This window comes from Cydia strobilella, chromosome 12 (assembly GCF_947568885.1).
Source record: "Cydia strobilella chromosome 12, ilCydStro3.1, whole genome shotgun sequence".
NCBI lineage: Eukaryota > Metazoa > Arthropoda > Insecta > Lepidoptera > Tortricidae > Cydia > Cydia strobilella.
In genome coordinates, this window is record NC_086052.1 from 98,440 (window position 1) to 123,540 (window position 25,101).

Sequence of the window (25,101 nt, forward strand, 5' to 3'; positions counted from 1 at the left end):
ATGATAACAGCGGGTCTGGCCGCGCGGGCCGGGCTGCAGGGACGACGCAAGTACATGCATGCGCGTGGTGCATGGAACAATGCCGAGTTATCGTGTGAAACGCAGCTGATAGATAACATTACGGTGTCTAATTGTGACAAAAAACTGTTTACGTTGAGCGCGCGCAGTGTGAATGAACTTGATTTACCTACACAAAATATGAACTTAGTTAATTGTGAAAAGTTCGCGCATGTGCAAAAGTATAAAAAATATTTAAGTAACGGACAGTATAAAAAACCGGAAATACTAATCGGTCAAGATAATTACCATTTGATTTTACCGTTAGAAATCATAGGTGGGAGTACATACGACGAACCATATGTGACTCGTACTCCGCTGGGCTACTGTTTACACGGCAGGGTACCCTCTGGTGTGACGTCATCACACCGCGCACTGTTTACAACCCTGCATTTAACTACTTATGACGACGATGCTGACGTCACCGAGAACAACCGGTTGCTTAATGAACTACACGAGAAGGTTCGCCGTAACTTTGCAGTGGATTCTATGGGAATTTCTACTAAACCGCGGCTGAATAGCGAAGATGAACGCGCTCGTGAACTGCTGGAGCAAACTTCTACTCTCGTTGACGGCAAGTGGCACGTCGGCTTGCCCTGGAAGGACGTGAACTGTGTCATGCCCGACTCATTTCCCCTTGCGATGTCACGCTTAAAAAATGTCGAGCACAAGATGTCAAAGAATAGCGCATTCAAACAGAGATATATGGAACGTTTCGAACACTTATTCGAAAATAATTATGCGCACGAACTACTCGACACTCAAGTTACGCCAAAGACGTGGTACTTAGGACATTTTGGAGTAGATAATCCAAATAAGTCAAAACTCCGGCTAGTATTCGATGGCGCAGCTACCACGAACGGTTTTTCGCTAAACGACTATTTACTAAAAGGCCCCGACCTACTCATGTCTCTCTTCGGCATAATGCTCAGATTCCGCGAGCACCCTATCGCCATATCTGGGGACATAAAGGACATGTTTCTGCGAATAAAAATAAGACCCGAAGATCAGAATGCTTTCCGATTCTTATACAGAAAAGAACCCGAAGAACCCGTGAGAACGTATGTGATGTCGTCCTTAGTATTTGGAGCCTGCTGCTCGCCATTTATTGCCCAATTTATCAAAAACAAGAATGCTCAACGCTTCGAGTCATCATATCCATCAGCGACGGAAGCTATATATAAGCAACATTATATGGATGACTGGATTGACAGCGTGCCAGATGAAGAAACAGCTATCAAGTTGATACGTGAAGTAAAAATGATCCATAAACAGGGAAACTTTGAAATACGCAACTTTATGTGCAACAGCCCAGCGGTACTCGATAGCCTACCAAAAGAAGCCCTAGGTGAGACGGCCGTAAAGTTCAAAACCGGCGAGCATTACGACGGCGAGCGAACTCTCGGCCTATTGTGGCGTCCAGATGATGATACCTTGGGGTTTGACGTATCGTTTAAAAAAATACCGGAAAGTATTATAAATGGACAACAAAGGCCAACAAAGCGTGCTATGCTGCGCGTTGTGATGTCGATTTTCGATGTTTACGGATTTTTATCGCCTATTACTATCATAGGAAAACTGATTATTCGTGATACCTGGCGATTAAATATATCTTGGGATCAAGGTGTACCTGACGATATATACGACGAATGGTGCAAGTGGACGAACCTACTTAAATCATTAGAAAATGTGAGACTGCCCCGGTACTATAACGACGCCGCCGCAACGAGCCCCGCCAGCGTAACGCACACCGAACAGTTGCTAGGAGGCGACGCGCCCGGCCCGGCTTTATCGTTATCTGCACCTGCGCCGCCGCTGCAATTGAATGAAAATAATAAATATACAAACCTGCAGTTGCATCTGTTTTGCGACAGTTCATCTATAGCTATGTGCGCGGTGGCTTACTGGAGATGGGAATGCAATGGATTAATACACGTTGCATTTATAGCTAGCCGAAGTCGTGTGATGCCTAATAAAACCTTATCAATTCCTAGGGCGGAATTACAAGCTGCTGTATTATCTGCTCGCTTAGCAGATACGATAACAAAGGAACATAAGATAAAGGCCGAGCGACGAACCTTTTGGAGTGATTCAAGTTGTACTTTGCATTGGATAAGGAATGCCGCTCGTACTTATAAACCGTACATAGCGCATCGTTTAGGCGAGATTGACGAGATGACGCTCATTAGTGAATGGAGGTACGTGCCTACAAAATTAAACATAGCGGACTTGGGCACGCGAAAAAACTATGACTGCTGCATTTTGGAAAACGAATGGCTTCACGGACCTACCTTCCTCCGACGTGATGAGTGTGACTGGCCAACCGATGTACTGAACCCTGAAATAAAAAATACAGCTGATTTAGAATGTGTAAATATTATACAAAATAATGAAATTGACTTACCAGTGCCGGACCCAACAAGGTTTTCTTCGTGGTTGCGCCTACTTAGGTCTACTAATATGGTACTTACCTTTATAAACAAATGTAGAAAACATACCGTTGAGAAAGATGTTACCATGGAGAGAGCTGAAAGTTTAATTTTGAGAACTTCACAAGCTGAAAGTTTCGGACAAGAAGTAAGTGACCTGAAACAAGGAAAACACATTAATAAAAACAGTAAAATACTTACCCTGTCACCGTTCCTCGACGAATATGGAGTCTTGCGCGCGGCGGGCTGCATCGATGAGGCTGCAGATGTTTCGCCGGCAATGAGAAGACCTGCAATCTTAGATGGTCAGAATTATACGGCGCGCCTGATTGTAAAACATTACCATACTAGCGCCGCGCATGGATATCAGGAATTGGTTGTAAATAATATAAAACAAAAATACTGGATTACAAAATTAAGACCGACCGTTAAGAACGTTGTATCTAAGTGCATGACCTGCCGGCTTAAAAAATGTAAACCAGAGATACCCAGAATGGGGGACCTACCTAGTGCTAGATTGGCTCACCATCAACGTCCCTTTACCTTCTGTGGTGTAGATCTGTTCGGTCCTATGGAGGTAACTATTGGGCGACGACGAGAAAAAAGGTATGGCGTTCTGTTTACCTGCTTAACGGTGAGAGCTATACACCTGGAGACCGTCGCATCACTTACCTCCGATTCCTTCATCATGGCCCTGCGCCGCATGGCAGCAAGACGAGGCTGGCCTCAACAATTGTTTTCGGACAATGGGACGAATCTCCGAGGTGCCGATACTGAACTTAGAAGGTCGATTCAGGAACTGGACGAGGAGAAGCTCAAAGACGGAGCGATGAACCACGGGGCAAAATGGACATTTATTCCCCCTGCTAGCCCACACTGGGGAGGTGCATGGGAGCGCTTAATACGAAGTGTGAAGGTATCCCTGAAAACCATACTAAAAGAGCGAGCTCCTAGAGAGGAGACCCTGAACTCTCTGCTCGCGGAAGTTGAAAGTATTGTTAACAGCCGACCACTAACCCATGTTTCTGTCGAGCCAAATAGTCAGGAAACGCTGACACCTAACCACTTTCTTGTGGGTACATCATCCAACCTACCACACATGGGAGCATTTGACGGATCAGAGTTATTTCTAAGAAAACAATGGCGCATAGCTCAGCTCCTTGCTGACCAATACTGGAAGCGTTGGGTGAGAGAGGTTCTACCTGACCTGGTGCCGAGAAAGAAATGGCAAGCAGAGCAGAGGCCATTGCAAGTTGGAGACCTCGTACTCATAGTGGACCCAGACGGGCCTCGCAATGTGTGGCCCAGAGGCCTAGTACAAGAAGTCATACCAGGCAGAGATGGGCGGGTCCGAATGGTGAGGATTAAGACCAGAACGGGAATTCTTACCAGATCTGCCACACGCGTCGCTCACCTTCCGATAGGGGATGAGTGCTGCTAGTGCAGCACTAGGGGGGGGTATGTTCGCGACGCAAAATACTATTTCATTAACCGCGTCAATGAATGTGTAAGAGCTGAGAGAGGTGCGGGGAGCCGGGGTGCATCTATGCATTTCCGAACAAACCCGATTTTGGTTCCGAACTAGATTCCGCGCCAGCCGCACGTCTCTTGCGCTCATTTTTTTTGTGTGTGTACCTACTTTCGATTTTAAATTCAAATAATATAGTTTTGTGCATAATTTCGGACTTTTCACTTATGTTTTGACTCCCAGCCGTTACAGTACCGTTTGCATTGCGATTTTTTTTCATTGACAAACAATACGCTATATTATTTCGTTATTGTAGATGCTCATTCGAAATGGATCGAAGCGTATCGCGTTTCGGGTACCTCCGCCAAATCCACAATCGCGAAATTACGTCATGTTTTTAGTCAGTTCGGCTTTCCGCTCGAACTCGTGTCTGAAAACGGGCCACCGTTCAATAGCAATGAATTTGTGTGTTACTTGCAAAACAAGGGCATTCATCATACAACAGTGACACCTTACAAACCTAGTAGCAATGGATGCGGCGAGAATTGCGTGAAAATTGTTAAAACGGCATTAAAAAAAGCCATGCGGGATAAGGTCGATCTGGATGCTGCCTTGGAAGATTTTTTATCTATTTACAGAGCAACCCCACACACGATAACGGGAAAAACACCGGCGAGTCTAATGTTAAAGAGGGAGGTGCGTACGACCTTTGACCTCCTGCGGCCTAGTGTCAACGAGACGGTGCGACGTAAGCAAATTGCGCAAATGAGTCATAAAAAAGGTTCTTTGAGGGAATTCGCCGTGGGAGATCGAGTATATTTTAAGCTATATAAAAATAACAATTTTGCGTGGGAATCCGGTACCGTATGCGAACGGGTCGGTCCATTAACTTATTACATTCGCAGTGGCGGTAAGGTATATAAAAAACATGTAGACCAGTTGCACCGCGATTACTCGATCGTGCCAGATGAAGCTAACGATGTCGCTATCGATAGCTATGCAACGCCGGCGCAGGAGGAGCAAAGCGGGTCACCCGCGTCCGCGTCTGCGCCCGCGAGCCCCGCGGCGGCGGCCGGGGGCGCGCACACCCCGACACGGTCACCGCATGTACCGTCACCAGACGACACCCGCAGGTCGGGACCTAAAAGGACTCGCGTTCCACCTAAAAGATTTGGTTTTGACATAGACTAAACCATTCGGTTTCACTTTTGGACACTTATACTATACATATTTGTATTTCTAGTGTCTTAAGAATGTAATATTGAATTAATACTTTCATGAATTTGGTTGACTTTGTAATACCAAATAAGTGCTTAGTTACTATACGTCATAAGGTTTAATTTTGTATCGAGAAGTATGTGTTATTAGTTATTAATCAATTTGTAGTATAGTACATTGCATAGTTATAAATTGGTTTGTGTGTATAAATATACCACGGTGTGTCAGTAGATATATTAAATATATAAAATGTGCTAAGATATATAGATATAGGTATCATTTTTTATTGTGTTCTCTCTCTCTCAGCAGTTTGTAGAATTATAAAAAACTGTGGGGGGAGAATGCTGTATACTGTGCATACATGTAGGTACTTTAGTTTTCTGCCGCCTACCGGCAGAGACAAATAAATGTCAGTCTCGAATTACGTGTGTTTCATTCGCCGTCCTTCGAAAGCATTTCCCAGTATACACCAACTTGGAACGCGAGCGATCCGGACGTGGCTGGTTTTTATTTTATTATACCTTATAGATACAACGTAACTACGCGATTATCGCAAGTTCGAAGAACGTACGATCAAACATATTGAACCCGAATAAGTGTTCTAATAGACATTCGCGCGATAATCCTGGCAATCCTGAAAAGTTACGCGTTTCTGACAAAAACCAAATTATGACTAATGATAATATGACAATCATTACATTATGACTTTCAATAATTATGTCAAACAATAGAGACCCTCCCTACACCGCTCTAAGCCTTAAGTTATGAGTGGCTGCCAAAATTCGCCTTTTACGGGGATATCCTTGTATTTATGTTATGTTTGGGTGTGATGCAGGGCGGCGTGTACCTAGTGGACCTGCTGAACGTGTACGGGCCGGGGCTGGCCATCCTGTTCGTGGTGTTCGCGGAGGCGGCCGGCGTCTGCTGGGTGTACGGCGTGGGCCGCTTCTCGCAGGACGTCAAGACCATGTTGGGGCATGAACCGGGCTGGTTCTGGCGCGCCTGCTGGTCGTACATCAGGTGCGTGTCGGAGGCGGCCGGCGTCTGCTGGGTGTACGGCGTGGGCCGCTTCTCACAGGACGTCAAGAGCATGCTAGGGCAAGAGCCGGGCTGATTCTGGAGCGCCTGCTGTGATGCTGGTCCTACATCAAGTGGGTATCGAGGGCGGCCGTGTGCTCGTGAACAGTTTCGACTTTTTTTCTGCATTCAGCTCAATTAATATGGTCGGGAGCCCAAGAGGAATAAATTTACATCCAGTTACGAAACTTAAAATGCACGTTCGCCGTAAAATGAAACTCAGTCAAAGATGCCGATACCGATAAACGAAACCATGATACCGATAATTATTTTTTGCCATGCGTTCTTAACTGAACCTTTTTAATAGTGAAACCCACCACCCATTATTTGTATTTATAGTTAACTAAATACAAACAATGGGGTATAACATAACAAAATGTCGTGTAGCCACATGTCGCTCATAATAACTCATATATATCAGATGCTGATAGTTCTTGGTGTGAAACTCTATCAAGCTTTGCAGTATCTAATGTACCACATTTTAAGCAAAATAAATCTAATGTATTTCTAATGTATTTCCCCACAGTCCCGTGTTCCTGCTGGTGCTGTTCGTGTTCTCGCTGCTGGCGCACGAGGAGATGCTGGGCGGCGAGTACACGTACCCTGCCTGGTCCATCCAGGTCGGCTGGCTGCTAACTGGGACCACCGTCTCCGCCATCCCGCTCTACATCATCTACAAGTTCCTCATCACACCAGGGAACTTCTATAACGTGAGTGATTCCATTCCATTACATCGAACTTGCGTAGTCTCTCTGTCAGTCGTTGTCTATATCGAGCACCATTTCAGCGTGAAATGTTAGTTACTGCTCTTTGTACCGCCTACAAATTTATCGTCTCACGGAACACTGCCTTGGGCAGATAAACTTAATCAGACGCTAAGTACGTGTCAGTGTATCTGTTTGGGTCCTTCACAAAGGTTTTTAGTAGTGAATGCCCTCAGACTACGGCAGAAAATAAAGTAGTCGGTCGGATTTAACCTCTTGTCTGTATATGATGAGGATCCTGACCGAATTTTAAGTAATTTTTATGCATTTCATTTCAAGAACGAATTTTCTGCTCGACTGCCGGCATGAGCCGGCACCACTGAGGTTTGAACCTACGATTTTTGACCTCCACAGACATACGACAGTATTTAAAGCCAGTGACCCGAACATAATTATAGTCGACTGCACTCTGTACGTGCCTAACCAAAACAATTGTCATCGCCGTACGTATTGAGTTTTCACATGATGGCCTCATCTCCTTGATATTTCTGGGACTTACTGAAAGTGTCCTAACAACGTGGTTTGTTGGCAGCGCGTCAAGACTATCATGAATCCGGAGGTGACGACGATACCTCCAGCGGACGCGACGCTCTGCAGCCTGTGACGGGACCCGGCCCCGGCACCGCCGCTTTACGCCAAGCCGCCCACTGAGTGGCTGGTGTGAGCCTCACAAACAACATCTTCTGGTTAGATAACCGTGGCAGTTGGTAGCTGATGATATTATCCACCTATCTTGTTATGCAACAAATTTCCCATCAATTAAAAAATAAATATGTGCAGGACGAATGAAAGTAGGTACTGCTGCCACGATTTATTGACCAGACCTCGATAGATTCCAGACCTATAATATTCCCTTCTGCTATCGCTGCATTGACTTCAATTTATTTTTTAGTCCTCGTATGAGGGCTGGTAGGACACCGCTTATTGTCACGATCTGGAATCCATTAGGCTTATCTAATAGCTGGCGATGTGTTCTTACATTCGTTTTCCCCTATAATTTTATACTTAATTTATACTCTATTTACAACAAGCCATTACTAGCACTAAGTCAACATTTTATTAGTCTTATTTCAATTTAATTCAACTAAATATACAGTAGACCAACGAGACGACGAAAGAGATCTTTTTGGGGGACACTGATTTGGTTAATTATTGACCTACTTACAAAGCGATGTTATAGCGTTGTGTTTCTAAGCTTAAAATTAATAATTTATTTAACGATTTCTTTAATTCAGATCTTCTAATTTTAACCAGTTTTAAGATACTTAGGGTCGGTTGCACCAACTGTTTGTCATCGTTAAAGAGTTCGCTAATTTTTATTGTATGGAAAATTTTATTGTGTGTAAACCGCCGCGGCGCGCCGGGTGACGTTGATCAGTCTGTCAAGTGCGGATGGTGCAACTGGCACTTAATCTCTAGATTTAAAATATAATGTTAACGATTTTTAGCAACTCATTGTAACGAATAAAAGATAATATTTAAATAGTAACTAAAATAACTTTGTAAAAATGAATTGCTTCCTTTAGAGAAAGTCGAATTTAAGGAAAGCCAAACATTTATTGTAGCTGTAAGGTAATCTGAGATTTGATGTTGTTTACCTCCGCTTCTGGATACTTATTGACACAAGGGAATAAGATAGGGAATTATTATTTTATATGCATTTTACTCATCTTACGCGATGCCTGTAAATAGTACGTGTTTTTAAAAAATACTCGAGAAATATGTCATAAACATGTAATAATCTTTCTCAAAAGTTATATGCAACAAAAATTTATGACATTTGATATAGAGATATCTAGGCGTAGTATAATAAAGTGTATGTTGTGTAAATATGATATTATGCTGGGAAGACTATAACTGAATTGTGCAATACGAAATTCGAAGTAGGTATGCTTTACGCGAAATATAATAAGCAAACCCCTTGTACATATTATGTAAGATATAATTTCAAATATTCTACGTGCATTTCTGTATTCTCGGGCAATGAATACTGAGATGCTGTAGCGTTATTACAAGTTTAGGATGTATGTGTATACTTGTATAAGTTGTATAGTATAATATATATTATGGTATATGTGTAATAATGATGACAAGTGTAATGGGATCACATACATAGCTTAGTAAAGTCTAGTCAACATAGTCGTGTGCCGGACAACGTGTAACATTTTAATTATATAATTAATAACTTTAATAACCTAGAATAAATAAATAGGACTATAGCGACATTAAATTATAACTTTACCTTTTAATAGGCATTATATAATTTAAAATTACAATGTAGCGCTCAAGAGCTTCTTATGAAAACATCTAATTAATTTTACATTAAGATATATCACGAAAAATACATACTTACAAAATACTAGAAACTTGATAACGTAGATAAGTAGCCTAATGAATAGTTAACATATTTGAACTTAATGGAACCTCTCTCTTGTGAGGTGAATCGTTCCATTTTAATATATAATGTAAACATAGCATTTTCTCTTACATTTCAAGTAGGTACTTCTTAATATCGGTAGAGTTGTGATTTCATATATAAATATTATATATAATATCGACGACGTAGCGTGTTCACAAGTAATAACAAATATACATAGCTTGTAGCTTAGATAACTAGTAGCTATATGTCTAAGTGTTTTTATAAAAAAATATGAAAATGTTCATATACCCACAGAGTATATTTTGAAGATTATTTGTAAGTTCTGTCTTAAGTGTTCGGATATAGTGGTGTATTCATAATTCGTGTCGTGGTCGTGTCGTTGTCGTGTCGTGTCGTGGTAGACAATACACGCAAATGCGTAGACTCGTCTTGCATCAGCCATTGCAAGCTAGTCTGACATTTGTTTTAAACTATCGTGTTTTATTTCATTAGTTTCATCACTTAGGTATTATTGGCACCCTTCTAATTATTGATACATACATTCAATATTATACAGTGAGGCAATAGACAATAAATGTGCCAATGACTGGTTCTTGGATGCCAATAATCCCCCCCCCCCCCCCCCTCGTGGTAACCGTAGCGGTCTAGCGGTCGCTTAGCGCGTAGCAGTTCTACGACGTAGCACATTGTAACGCGTAGCGATAACATTAGTAGAGAAAAACAGGACAAACATGGTTCAAAGGCGATGGTGGTTCTTCAGCCAGAAATACCACTTTTGACACTGACAGATTATATCCTGAATCTGGATTATCCTATGCAGATTCATAACCTGTTGGGGTTCAATGTCCTAATACTGGTACAAATTACCTCCAATGAAATAAAACTATGAAAACGGATTATATCGCGTATATTGAATTTATAATACATCCCGTCGTTTCGAACCCTTTACAGCGTTCGTGGTCAACGGGTGACTGAGGAAAAATTACAAAGTGCAAAAATACCCACATACTAAAATAATGAACAATCATAGACTATAAACTTTAAGGCTGGTTGTACATGCAAAATCGGTTCATAAGGCTAGTTATACACTACAATTATTTTCAAGTAAACATATATATTATTATATATACGCGATAAAAACTACGCCGGCTCCAACCCTACACCACGGACCCGAGAAGATTTAATTCCCTCCTACAATTTAGGATGTAAAGGGTTCGAAACGTCGGGATGTATTATAAATTCAATATACGCGATATAAACCGTTTTCATAGTTTTATTTCATGAGTAACTATCGCGGTAACCGAAGACAATGTTAGTTACTCAGTTTTTATTATGACAGCTAGACAAAATGTAGTGATCATACTATTGGTATCAGTATCTATGTCCGATCAATCACAGTCAGGTAAGGCGACCGTCACAATTTAGAATTCATTTATTATTCACCCCTCGCAGTCATTATCCCCAATAACAGATCAGGAATAAGTCGCCAGGGGAATAAGAATTACAACTTAGTATACTGTAATATCAGAACAAAAGCCAGGCAAGTGTACTTGACACTTCCTGTAATACTCGTAGGTACTTATATTATAGTTACACTAAAAATAAACATGTTTTGGTCACATCATGTACATCATTTATTAATTTAATAGTTATTCCTAAATACAAATGTGCCTAAATAAACACCGCAGATCCTCATCAACCAACCAAATCACATTTAGATTCAAGTATCTTTGGACACCAAGAACGTTTAAAATCATATTGAATAGTCGCCACGGGCCACGTCAAGAACTCTATGAAGTCTTACAATTTTGATGAGCTTAGTGCCTTCAAGTAAGTAGCTTTGTATAGACTTATATACTTATTCAACGCACATCATCTTGTTGTGACAGTGACGTGACGATTTTAAATATGATGGCAAAAGGATAAAAATATCCTAAAAAGCTTGTCAAAATTATTACATACAAAGGTCATCAAAGAAAGGAAAGCACCTGATCCAATAAGATTAAATCTTCCCATTCTGCAATAATCCATCTTACATGTACATACAATCAAAACCAGAAACCGCTAAGCAGGCCAGATCTACACCCGCTCTCAAAGGTCGAGTGCCGAAAGATGCGTGGCTCTTCTATGAAATATTGACAGTTCAGTACAAATCTCGCGCCAGATACACCTCCACACGACTGAACTTCAGACGAGGGCGTAGGTAGCGTCATATAGCGTGGTCGGACAGGTTCGTATGCTGCTACCGCCACCTGGTGACCTTGTTACCATGTGCTGCTCCGTCTCCGCTCGAGAGATTGTGCGAAGGACACTGTAGTGTTGGATCGGACGCCACACGACTGACTGACTGACTGAACTTCAGACGCATCAGGTGGCGTGGGTATCGGTGTGACTGAACATGTTCGTGTACTGCTCGTCCCGCCGCCGCATGCGCACCGCGTAGCCTGCAAACAGAAGGCCAATTTTACGTTTTAAATCCAAAATCCAAATTTTATTTAATAATTTGTTGTTTATGAAACAAACGCTAAGTTGAGCATGTCCACATCGCAAATGCTGACCGTATTAAAGATAAACGATTAGAACAAAAAAATAAGTTAAGAAATTTAAATCTAAATACCACACGCTCCAGACCTTTATACCAACAAGACAAGCGAACAAATAGATTATGATTACTACGTGATTGATTAATCATTTTTAGGGCCAGATTCTGGTGCAAAACAAGCAAGCGCCGGTCAAATTTAAAATGTACTAGTCTGAAAGTTAAAGACATCTCAAAGATAGACCTCGGCCTTGCAGCGGCCTCCCAACGTCACGTACCTTGATATACGCTCTAAGCTTCTGCAAGTCCTCGGCGTCAATGGCTGTACGTGCGTTGTGCACGCAGACCTCGGCCTCGCTGGCTCGGCAGTGGCCTCCCAGCGCCGAGCTGCCACATCTGCTAAGGGCAGTCCGCGAGTCCTTGTCCGACGTGACACTCTAGTGGACAACATAATGCCTATAGCAGAGCATATTAGAAATTCGAGTCTGAATACTATGTTCTTGTGTAACATAATATTCGTTGCCTTCTTCACCAAAGTTAAAAAGCGAAGAGATATCCCATTATTTTATTTATAAACATTGACACGAATTGCGAACATTCTTTAAATTTTGATTTTAAACTTTAAATAAGGGCAAAATGCTGGCAAAAGGGTTTATTATCTCTTACGGCTGCGTGACCTTAGGGCCTTGGACAGTGAGGTTGAGGCATCTATTTCCGACGTAGTCTACCAGTCTGCAGCTTATATGGCCATACCATCGGAGGCGACTTTCCTGCAGCTTATCCTCTACGTCACGGATTCCGAGGCTGCCACGGATGTGTTCGCTACGTATGCAATCTATAGGTAGTCGCGTAACGCCACACATCCATCGCAACATCTTCATCTCCGTGACGTGAAGCTGCTGGACATATCTTCCGAAAACAGGCCAGGTCTCGCTACCATATAGTAAGACTGGGCGGATGATGCTCTTGTACACAAGGCCCTTTAGCTTCACCGGTATCCTGGGGTCGCAGAGGACACCGGTTACTTCTCGCCATTTTGCCCAAGCAGCGCTTATTCGGGCTTGGACGTTGTGATCGATTATAATTGCGTATACAGACTATTTTTATTATTATTAAGGGGGCGTTCAAATATTACATTACGCAATTTGGAGGGGGAGGTGGGTCTTGTAAAAAGTTACGATGCGTTACAGGGGCGAACAATGTTTTTTTTATTAAATACAATATAGGTACATACATAATCACGCCTATTTCCCGGATGGGTAGGCAGAGACCACGGATTTCCACTTGTTACGATCCTGACATACCTCTTTCGCATAAGATTCCTCATACACGCTCGCTCTTTTCTTCAATTTTATGATTACACTTTGCTGGACATAATTGTGACTTTTAGGTAAAAATGTTCACTTGGGTGTTACGTAAGTTTTAGGTAGGGGAGGGGGGTACACGAAAACGTTACGGCACGTTACACGGGGGGAGAGGCGGTCAAAAATCTTCGAAAATTGCGTTACGTAATATTTGAACGCCCTCATATATGGAAAAAAATGCGATTTATATATACTAAATGATAGTAAATAGTAAATCATACATACGTAGCAAAATCCCGCTGCGCTGCTGCCCTTTAGACCGTTTACGAATAGACCTATAGTGAGTCTTACGTACGGGCTTCGTTAGTCGGCGGCGGTGGTGCAAGGCCCCGGAGACGCAAGTGCACTCCCGCTGGGAAACTGTGCGCTGCCGATAGAGCGCCGCGAGCGCGCCGTCCCGCCATCGCGTGCAGACTGTTCACTAAGAGGCCTATATTAGTGAGTCTTACATGGGCCTCGTTAGTCGGCGGCGGCGGTGCAAGGCCCCGGAGCCGCAAGCGCACTCCCAATGCGAAACTGTGCGCTGTCGACAGAGCGACGCGAGCGCGCCGTCCCGCCATCGCGTGCAGACTGTTCTCTAAGAGGCCTATAGTGAGTCTTACGTATGGGCCTCGTTAGTCGGCGGCGGCGGTGCAAGGCCACGGAGCCGCAAGCGCACTCCCGCTGCGAAACTGTGCGCTGCCGACAGAGCGACGCGAGCGCGCCGACCCGCCATCGCGTGCAGACTGTTCACTAAGAGGCCTATAGTGAGTCTTACGTATGGGCCTCGTTAGTCGGCGGCGGCGGTGCAAGGCCCCGGAGCCGCAAACGTACTCCCGCTGCGAAACTGTGCGCTGCCGACAGAGCGACGCGAGCGCGCCGTCCCGCCATCGCGTGCAGTTCCCCTTGCCTTCAAACCATTGAAAAGTTACATTTACGATCGGGGTCCATTTCTTGGACTTGAGTTGGACTGTGTACTAGATTAAAATTAATTCCTGCCGATGACAAGGTAAGAATTCGTATGCTTCCATGACAGCATACCTACTCATTTTAAGTCCAATATATACCGTTAGAGAAATGGCCCCTGCAGGGTAAAATGTCACCAAGCCACTTTGCAGGTCTACAAATAGTTACTTTGGGTATTAATGGGTATGCAATTTCATCTACATTTTTAATTATGCACTCAACTAACAATCGGTGTACCTACAGTATATTTTTGTAACTATAATTATAGTTTTAAGAGTTGTCTAATAACATTGACAGTAATCAATAAGGAATCAATTAGTTTTCCAACACTAGGATATATAATAAAACATTGCATCTTTTGCATTGCATTTAACAATGTATTTTTTTATGTGAAACGTGAGTGAAATTTCTTTAAAAAACCCGTAGGGGTAGGATCTAAAACTAAGTAATTAAGTCCGACTCACGCTTAACTGCACATTTCTAATAAGTAATATTCATATTCATATTCATATTTATTTATTGCATCCATGGTACACAGGTGTTACACATATAATAGTTTCACATGGGCCCTGGTAGGGCAAGGCAATTATCTTAAATCTAAAGATTAATTTATATATGTACAATATATTTGACAGTGTCTTATTTAACTTTTAATAATTTCATAGTTGTATTATATAATATATAGTTATTTCTAAAGTCCATAACTGATTTTATTTTACCAAAATTTATAAAATTAAAATTAAATATACAATAATAATATACATGCTTAAAACGATTGTAAGTTGATGTCAAAAATATCGATACCTATATAATGTCAATTTCAAGCTTAAATTAAAAATTGTAAAATGAGACATGTCCAATAAATACACTAAACTACAAAAGAATTACATTTCATCTTCCAAAAAATCTTTAAGCCTATAATAACACTTATTAATTAAAAAGTCCTTTAACTGCTTATTGAATAGCGTTTCTGATGTCTGCAATTTAATGTCGTCGCTGATTTTATTATAAATTTTGATGGCCATCATGTTTGGGCTTGATTTATGTAGCTTTAGTACAGAACTTGTCGGTGGCGCCAGGTTATTCTTAAATCTACTTTCAAAACGTCGAGGACGGTCGGCAATTTTTGGAAAGAATTCCGGGTGTTTCCTGACAAATTTGCAGATTTCTAAAATGTACATTGATGTTAACGTCAAAATTTTGTATTTAATAAAGTAGGGTCTACATTCGTCGGAGTCTGTAGTGTTGGCGAGTATTCGTATGCATTTTTTTTGAAGGACAAATAGATCATTTATGTCAGTACTGTTTCCCCATAGAATTATCCCGTAGCTGAGCCATGAGGAAGCATAGGCGTAGTAGGCAGTCAAAGCGCATTGAAAGTTGGTAGATTTTTTTAATTCTCTAATTACATATATAAAGCTGGACATTTTGTTTTTTATTTTATTTAGATGTGATTTCCAGTTGATGTGAGAATAATAGGTTTCCTGTCATGTATAGGTACAATTTTGCGTATTTCTTTCGTAATTTTAGACCTGTTTCGGAGAAAATAGGCTGTGACAGACGGACAAACGGACAGACGGACAGACAAACAGACAGAGACGCAGGTTTTGATTTTGAGGTACGGAAACCCTAAAAACAAGAAGAGTTACAAAGACATCAAAGATACGGTACTACTTTTATATTATACTGAATATAAATCAAGACTAGATGCACACCAACCACTGTTCCAAATACGGCATATTGAATCTCGTGCAGTAATGCTTCCTGATGTAGTCGGCGTAGCACAACGCCATCAGCCAGCAGAGCGTGATGTGGATCTGAGGCTGCTGCTGGCGGAGGAACCGGGTCAGCGGGCCGAGGGCAGCCAGTTCTTGCGAGGACCCCAGCAGGCCCGCGGTCGTCATCTCCAGTAGGACGTTGGGGCTCTGAAACATATGACACCGGTATCGGTAGATGTGGGTCTGTGACTGCTGCTACCGGACGAGCTGGGTCAGCGAGCCCTGGGCAGCTAGAGTGAATTAAGATCGTGTTACTTTAAATCAATATATGCTTGTGTTACGTTGTAGGATTGCATTCTTTGCGCATTTAAATATTCAGGAATTTGAATACTCACATCTCTAATGAGGGTGTCGAGGTAGTACTGGAAGAACCGCATCAGACACACCCAGATGTGCACCATCAGCGCTAGCGTTCCCACCACCATCGCGGTCTATCGACAGAGCAAGCAGGTTAGTGGATAAAGGTGATTGTCAGACAAGAGCATGAAATTAAACATACAAAACATAACATAACCTAACCTACCCACAGTCAGTTCTAACACTCAAATATTTTCGTGTTAAATACCTACATATTATACTCGTATAACTTTTCTGTAAATAGGTCACACAATTTTGACTTCACGCAAAATACAAATATGAATCATTTCGATCGATCGTCCCTTCGGCACTCGGGTAAACTCAGAGCCACGCCGCTCAAGCAGTCCTAGATACCATCGTTCTCACTGTACACCGAAAATTATTTCATAAAGCTTATTACAAATGTCCACCAATACTAAGTTTAGTCAATTTTCTGTTACTAAGATCGGGTCAGAGCGGCCGTGGAACTTATACTGGATCCCTTCCTCTTGCAGCCGCTACGAACGGGAGCGAAAGAAAGAGACAGCTCACCACGAGAATGTGCTCCAGCATTGTCACATTCGGGTGGTCCCCAGGGCCAAATAGCGACGCCTGCAGCTCGTGGTGCAAGAACAGCGCGGCCGCGGCCGCGAACAGGGCCGTGGGCCCCACGCCCCACACCTCGCCGTTGCAGCTCAGCCATTTGGCAGCGTCCTCCAAGTACGAGTCACTCAGGTTCTGTGACAACCATCATCATTATATTACAGACTATACAAGAGTCGGGTAGGGAGAGAAGATAGTGTAAAAGAGAACATCTTTCATGCGGCTGTGTTAGCCATTGCGTCTGCGTTATCTCCACCGCAGGCCTGGCAGGCACTATTTAATTTACCAGTAGCGAACAAGAGCATTATAAAAAAAATCTAAATTTTATTCTGTAAATTGGAAATAAAATCTATAATTCTATCGATTCTATAATATTGGTAGCCCAAGGATGTGATATCACTTTCACAAGCCTGAACGTCCAGGGAAGTGCCTTTAGACTCATTTAGACGTTAGACGGTTGAAGAACTCGCATTTCACTACATTTCGGTATTGATTCGATCGGGTGAATAGGTTGTATCTTAGTAGTCGGCAATGTAACTCATACGAGTTCTGTTCTCGCATCCGGGTTGATCAAATGATCACCAAGATAAAGTGTACAGACACCAAAAGATACTCACACAGTTGGCATTGAAGCTGACAGTCTTCGCCATGCGTCAGCGGCCGCGGAGCCGGCGCTGCAGTAATATCGACATCACTCACAATTTACCATTTCCCAATGTTTCCATGTTTTTACAATTTCTTTGACAGTTTTTTATGTGAATTGTGACTCTAGCTCTAGGTGACAGATTGTCGTGGTTGTGTCAATAACGTAGATCTAGTTGGTTTGTTGTTTATGTAGGTTAGTAATAAGATGTGTTTATGGTTTTTTACAATATTATCAGATCATCATACTGGCGGTTACCGTAGCCTATGGTTGCTTTCGCTTGTAATTCTGGGGGTATCATATGAGCGTTGCTGTAATTATTTTTGTTGTCACTACCATCGATTTCCAAGTCATTGATACATTCATTTTAGGATAAAATATGCATAAATAGGTGACGTTATTGCCATAACATACCAAGTTTACACATTTTTTTACCTATCGATATCGTATCGTAAATTTAGTACATAATTGTTAATTAAAGGTCTCTTTTTCATGTCCACACTATTTGACATTTAGGCTGTGGAGTGGAGGGCAAGAGGAAAAATCCGTCCAGTATCCTGAGCTACAGGGTGTAAAAACTAATAGCTACTGATTATCAGTATTTAAACCCATGACCCTACTTTCTGTTTAAGTCGTAGTAGAGTAAAATGTTGATATTGGGGTAGAACGTGTACAATTGTATAGACAAAAGTGGAATTCATATTCCTCCAAGTTTTCTGTTATTAGAATATCCCCTGAAAGGGTATAAGCACTAAATCTGGATTCAGCAATTATTTTCTATAACAAGAACAAGATGTATTTTTTTCGCAAAGATATCTAAGACTTTGTTGTTTGGAATTTAATTAGCTTTAATGTTGCCTTACACCATATTTTCATAGAGGACGTATATTTAGGGTAAAACGCAAATTTCTCCAGGATGGTACACATTTTCCAAGACGGCTGCGATTCCTCGAGGTCCCCAAATGTCAAATAGTGTGGACATGAAAAAGAGACCTTTAATTAACACATACCAAATATCAGGACTGTTCTAGAGATATCGAGGTTAGTCCTAATCCGATTGTGCTATGGTAACAAATGTGTGATACGATATATTTGCATGGTTACTTTGGCCGTCATTATTTGGTGCCGACTGTACATGATCATAATAAGCATCATCACTATCACTGGGTTGACTGTGTCACCAATTTTTACCCGATATTGTCCCTTTTTTGTCCAGCTATTCCTGATACGGTGCTCCCGTGATAGGGAATACCCTATCCCTATATTTCCTACATCAAGATTCAAGTCACGCATGGGTCAGTTAGTTAAATCCTCGCGACAGTCGCGACTAGTCGCTACGTTGATTCTTAAACTTATCAAGGACTGCGCGACGCGCGAGTCCAACTACCAAAAATTACACGCACGACATATCCACGAGGGATAGTCACAGGCCGAGCTCATCCAGCCGCAGTGCAATGGCCGGCCCCGGCCTGGAGCAACCGCCTTCATGATCACGGTACACCCTGCGCAAGGTTAGTATGACGAGAAAGCTCCGCCAGCCCTTATATGCGGCCGCGGAAAAATCTTAATAGCGCCATTTACTTTTCGGTACAGCGACATCTAACGGGCAATTGGGGAGTGAGTTTTTAGTTTTTTAAAGCTTTTGAAAATTGGGTTTCTTATAATAAGAACTTGTCTTATAAATATTGTAACGATGGTTCTATCGTAATTGGGTTGTAAACTACAATTCGTTGTAATCATTGAACTTTAAGGAAATTAAAGAGTATGTCAACGATCCGGAAGTATTGGGTTTTGTTGGTAGGTATAGTAAAAACTTTTTTCATGAAACCTACGAAATACTTACTTACCATGTCGTGAGTCAACCATTCGTCTTCGGGATGTCACTCAAATGTCGCCATCTAACATGGTGACATAAACGGAAACATTTTTATGTTTCAATTAAGTAATTGTTTACCAAAATTAATGATAATAAACATAAATGATAAAAGATGATAAACAAGTATGGTCTCTCTCAAACCCTGTAAAGTTTCTTAAAACCCCGTGTGAGTGCGTCCAAAATGATTGTTGACGAGGCAAGTATTCAACCACACCTCTCAAATGCTTGTGTACCTCATGTGTACCTCTTGCAAGTTGTGAATTAAAGTCTCGAGGTTTTACCTAAGGCTAAAAGTACTGCTACTTCTCCAGCAGCCAGCAGAAAAATAATATACATTCCTCGGCCAGCAAATAAGAGAGCCTTAGATCCCTTGTTTGTCGACCTCGGCTACGCCTCCGTCGGCCGCCAATTGCGTAAAGCTTAGACATTTCTTACTTTACCGCCCGCCCTAAGTTAAGTAAGTATGTAATATACCACAGACCTAAAATTTATGCTTACGCAATATACTATAGCTAGTCTTTCTGCGTCCATAACTTATCTAGAACTAAACCTTCAAAGTTGAATTTTTCGACTTTATACTAACTATTATTCTGTATTCAGTAGCATTTTTCCCGTTTTTCCAAAACCTGAAAGGTTTCGTGCCTAGTATAAAATCTGTTCCTCAAACGTCTCCACAAAACCTTCCAAGATTTTGGAAAACCAAACTTCTTTTCTGTTCTCAAAAGTTAAACATCAAAAGTTAGCTATATACATACTTATACTTACCTGTGACTTACCTACATCGGCTACATCCAACACAAATTGCAATTAAGTCTACATGACATTGCATCTTTTTTTTTATACCACGTCGGTGGCAATCAAGCATACGGCCCGCCTGATGGTAAGCAGTTACCGTAGCCTATGGACGCCTGCAACACCGGAGTTGCCGACCCTTTAAAAACCTGTACACTCCTTTTTTCTGCATCTAGTTGTATTATATAGATTACTAGCGACCCCCCCCCCGGCTTCGCACGGGTAGTTCAACTAATTTACACAAAACCTTTACAAATTATATACATATAAACCTTACTCTTGAATCACTCTATCTATTAAAAAAACCCGCATCAAAATCCGTTGCGTAATTTTAAAGATCTAAGCATTAAGCATACATTAGGGACAGACGGACGGACAGACAGCGGAAAGCGACTTTGTTTTATACTATGTAGTGATAACGACGTTTATCTGAGCAGGTGTTGGAGTGGTGCAAATGCGGCTCCGGCGCGCTGTCGGCGCTACCCACTGTACTATGGGCGGCGGGCGCTGCGGCTCTTGCCCGGCGCCTTCTACTCATATTGTTTAGGCGCAGCATGTTCCGGCGTGCGCCTTACTGGGAGTTGGCGCTGCAGGTATGTTACCATGGTCCACACTGTCAACTGACAATCCGTGAACCTTCCTGTAAAGACATAAAAGTCCAACGATGACCAACGGTAACGATAGTAGTTAGGTAGTGGTAGTCAGAGTATATTGCTAACAGCACTCGAGGCGCCCGAAGGCCGAGCTCCACGTAGGGTCGAAGGCACGGAGCATCACCTGCGAATCAAGGCTCTACACACGTAGCCCAAGCCCTCGGGCCTCGCAAACCCAACAATACCTAGCTTGGGGCCTAGCCAAGTGTCGATCGATACAAATACAATATTCCGTAACCACAAACATTCCGGTGCCTAATTTTTGATAATTGGAAGTATTGGAACCCAATGGTCGATGCGCCAATGTATAAAATGATCACGTGACTTTTCCTCGCATGTGTCGTCCCGATACATTTTTACTTTTGATTAGCGTTTGTCAATTATACGATTGTCATCTTAGCTACGGTCCCTGATATTTAAGTCACGGTCGGTTTAAGTAAATGTCGTATTGTTGCAGCACTTACTGTTCGTGTGGATGGTGATCTACAGCGTGCACTTCTGGGTGGTGCTGGTGCGGCTGGTGAAGCTGCTGGTCGACGTCGCTTACGACGAAGTGAGTTGTCCACGTTTGTACATACATATATCATACCCAGACATCGGTTCCAGGGGCAAAATTTAATGGCAGGGGAGTTTTTATATTGACAAACTTACTTATCGGTGATTTTTCCATGTAATAGTCATCGCTCAAAGTTCATATAATTTTGTTCCCAAGAATACGATGTCTGGTCAAACCAATTATCCATGTCGTTGTCTTCATCGCCTAAGGTCGTGTCCGTCTTGAAGTATGTTACTTGCGGTGCGATTATATCATACCTAAAAGAGCAGTAGACTCTGATCCATCCATCGGATAGGACACTACGCAGTCTTACTACTGCTCGCATTTGTACATATAGCTACATACAAAACAATTATTTAATAAGTAACACGCCATTCTTCTCTGTTGGCTGCCTTCCTGGCACATTCGTGTGCCAACCCATCCACGCATGAGTTTGTATATGAGGGTTAAGAATTATTTTTACATACCGGTGGTTCTCCCATCTGATTTGAACCTGCTATCTGGATCGTATACTTACACGATGTAATGATGAGATGTTTTGTCTCCAGACCGTGGCAGCACTATACGAGCCGGAACACTTCCGGAGCCCTCGCAACAAGTACGTGCTGGAGCAGTGCGCCGTGTGGTGCGTCAGCGCGGTGCCCCTCGCGGCCTGCGTGCGCGCCCGACGGCGCCCGCGCCCGGCGCCGCTCATGATCTGGTACGTCAGCAATCACAATGATTACTTAAGTCTTAAAACTGCCTTGTAACTCGTAACTTAAACGACACTGATGACCTCAGTTGCATCCAAGCCTTGGAGGTGACTCCAAAGAGGGCAAGCTTTTTTTTTCCAAGGTTAACGAACAGAATTACTTACTCCTGCGAGCACAAAGTTTTAGGGACAGAAACTGCGAAAGTTGATCCTGATGGATAAGAGGCTAGAGTAGGTAGAGGCAGTATAGTGGCCTAGATATCCTAAAAAAGTGTGGTGTCCAAACTATCCAAATGTCGATTGACGTTCTTTCGGGCTTGCCACAGTGTCAAATGGCAAATGCACCCCTAGCGCGCAATTTCATAAATCACTCACGCACTGCATGCGCATGGTACATGCAACGCATGCGTTCAATCAAGTCTTTCGATAACAACAACAGAAACATCCTTCATGGATATTATCTGTTGTGACCTGGGTTCCGGCAGTAAATCAGTGCTTTGCTCCAAAGAGCGAAGCCGCGTGACCCTTTTGTCCTGCTGCAACGCACACAGTTTGTACATAATTTTTCAACACACTTGCTCAAAACGACGTTTTTATTCCACCGATTTTTGGCTCATAACCCTAGATATTAAACACGCGTGCTCTTTCAGTGTATTATTCCACTCGTGCTTTTTCATTATATTATCCGACTGAGTTAAGAAGGTAACTGATTGCTAATAATATGCATGGAAAGGGAGCCTTCTTTAATTGGTCGGACTGGCGGGCACCGGCGCGGCCGGGGCGTGACAGATGAAACACACAATACTAACTGTTTCAACTATTAAAATTTGATTAATATGAAAGTTTCTTTTTTTTCTCGCAAGTGTGTTGAAAAACGTCGTATGAAACGCGTGTGCATTGGTCATTACACACATCGGCTTTCTTATTGCGCGCTCGCTTACAGCTCGCGCGCACAATATCGCCTCGTGTGTAATGGCCAACTTAGCACACTTGTATCATAATGTACTATTAATTACACCATATCTGTCTCATTTTTATTATAGTATTTTGTTATAATTTTATTTCTTTGTTAGTGTAAGTAGTAATTATTTTGTTTTTTTTTTCTGATGTGTGTAAATTTATATTGTGTGTAATTGCAGCTGCACAAATAAATCATTTATCTATCTATCTATCTCATGGTAAGTAGTTACCTATATAGTAAGGATGTATCTAATTGTGATTGGTATCCCTATCAGGATAACGACGGCCCCCTGGCAGCGGCGTGAGCTGGGCCCGCACGGGTACTACCTGCAGCGGCCGCCCCCCGCCCCCCCCGCCGCCGCGCCGCTCCCCACCCCGCGCCGCGCCCACTCCGCGCCGCAGCTCGCCCAGCACCAGCACCACAACACTCGCAAACACTCCAAGTCCATCTGAATATATCTACCTCTCTATCTCTGAATATACCAACCGAGGCTTGCTTTCATTGTAACTGCCTGGCGCGATCACTCAAAGTTCGTCTGAATATACCTTTGTATGCTTTGTATTACTGCTTCTCTCTTTATTTCCCCACGCCAAATATTCTTCTATGATTTTCCCAGAATGTCCTGTGTTTAATTTAAAGATTGCTATCTTTAAACACGGCTACCTAAATTGATTCTAAGCTCGACGCTTTCGTACCGTACCATAGGTACCATATGCTGCGTATCATATAAAATTATTTGTTTTATTTTAAACTTTAATTCCTGTATGCACTAAGGGGCTAAGGTCACACCTTTTGTAGGTACCTACCTGGATTTGGATGTGAATGTAAATGGGTTCCAAGTACTAAGCACACAGAAATAATTTTATTTGCATCGGAAGATCAGTGTTCGGAGTCGCCAGGATCACGCTGAGATGTGACTCCTTTGTAGCACGCCTTCTTATACATTTTTTTATTTTTGTATAAGTTTATTTTCCGTGTCTGTGCTGACGAATAAAATATTTTCTGTTCTATTCTAATTCTGGCATAATTATCTGGATTCAAATGGATTCTAAAGCTCAGTGGCTGTACCATATCTAGATGTGAATATAAATTAGTTGTAAGCACACGTTGTAGTTGTAGTTGATCCTAAAGCTCAAAGTCGCCGTACCATAGCTGGATGTGAATGTTTTGTTCTGTGTGGGTTCGTAGTGGGTTCTAAGATCCATATCTTCAAGCTTACTGCCGAAAAGGATAATATATAATTATCTATGAAATAAAACTATGAAAACGGATTATATCGCGTATATTGAATTTATAATACATCCCGACGTTTCGAACTCTTTACAGCGTTCGTGGTCAACGGGTGACTGAGGAAAAATTACAAAATGCAAAAATACCCACATACTAAAATAATGAACAATCATAGACTACAAACTTTAAGGCTGGTTATACATGCAAAATCGGTTCATAAGGCTAGTTATACACTATAATTATTTTTCAAGTAAAGATATATATATATACGCGATAAAAACTATGCCGGCTCCAACCCTACACCACGGACCCGAGAAGATTTAATTCCCTCCTAAATTGTAGGAGGGTATCCCAATATGGGACCGGCAACAAACTCGGCGGGACACATCTTTTCAAAACATCAGAATGTCCAGCATCATCCAACACTACGGTCTCACAGTCTATGTCTCGCTTGCTCCTTTATCAGGTGGACTACAGGATCCCAAGCTGGTGGTAGAGAAAAGCCATCTTCCCTATTAAAGTTTGGATATTTCTTAATCTCAATGGCCTCGCGCAGCATTCTGGGTATGTAACGCTTCTCCTTGGCAAGAACCAGAGGCTTATCAAACTTGATTGAGTGATTGGCTTTATCCATGACAAGCCTGAGTTTGATAAGCCTCTGGTTCTTGCCAAGGAGAAGCGTTACATACCCAGAATGCTGCGCGAGGCCATTGAGATTAAGAAATATCCAAACTTTAATAG

General features: G+C 42.2%; 3 protein-coding genes and 1 non-coding gene across 4 annotated transcripts in view; 2 read left to right on the forward strand and 2 right to left on the reverse strand.

Moving 5' to 3' along the window:
* The window catches only part of LOC134745884 (sodium-dependent serotonin transporter), a 53,754-nt gene extending 46,097 nt beyond the window's left edge, over positions 1–7,657 (forward strand). The window contains exons 11-13 of the mRNA XM_063679981.1: positions 6,008–6,192; positions 6,776–6,959; positions 7,546–7,657. Of these exons, the coding sequence (XP_063536051.1) occupies positions 6,008–6,192; positions 6,776–6,959; positions 7,546–7,617 (441 nt within the window). The 3' untranslated portion in view covers positions 7,618–7,657. The remainder of the gene's footprint in view (positions 1–6,007; positions 6,193–6,775; positions 6,960–7,545) is intronic.
* A 3,874-nt stretch (positions 7,658–11,531) lies between these two features.
* On the reverse strand, positions 11,532–17,708 carry LOC134745744 (uncharacterized). The gene is made up of 7 exons (XM_063679821.1): positions 17,576–17,708; positions 16,908–17,093; positions 16,355–16,450; positions 15,961–16,166; positions 14,054–14,185; positions 12,211–12,367; positions 11,532–11,837 (listed from the first exon to the last, which is right to left on the reverse strand). The coding sequence occupies exons 1-7, from the start codon at positions 17,606–17,608 to the stop codon at positions 11,658–11,660; spliced, it is 990 nt and encodes a 329-aa protein (XP_063535891.1). The 5' UTR covers positions 17,609–17,708; the 3' UTR covers positions 11,532–11,657.
* Positions 17,709–18,958: 1,250 nt separating this feature from the next.
* Positions 18,959–19,120, reverse strand: LOC134746334 (U1 spliceosomal RNA). The gene has a single exon (XR_010128229.1). It is a non-coding gene; the product is annotated as a U1 spliceosomal RNA (small nuclear RNA).
* Positions 19,121–19,509: 389 nt separating this feature from the next.
* On the forward strand, positions 19,510–23,582 carry LOC134745826 (uncharacterized). Its single transcript, XM_063679915.1, has 5 exons — positions 19,510–19,673; positions 20,707–20,862; positions 21,380–21,475; positions 22,027–22,178; positions 23,405–23,582. The coding sequence occupies exons 1-5, from the start codon at positions 19,659–19,661 to the stop codon at positions 23,580–23,582; spliced, it is 597 nt and encodes a 198-aa protein (XP_063535985.1). The 5' UTR covers positions 19,510–19,658.
* The last annotated feature ends 1,519 nt before the right edge of the window (positions 23,583–25,101 follow it).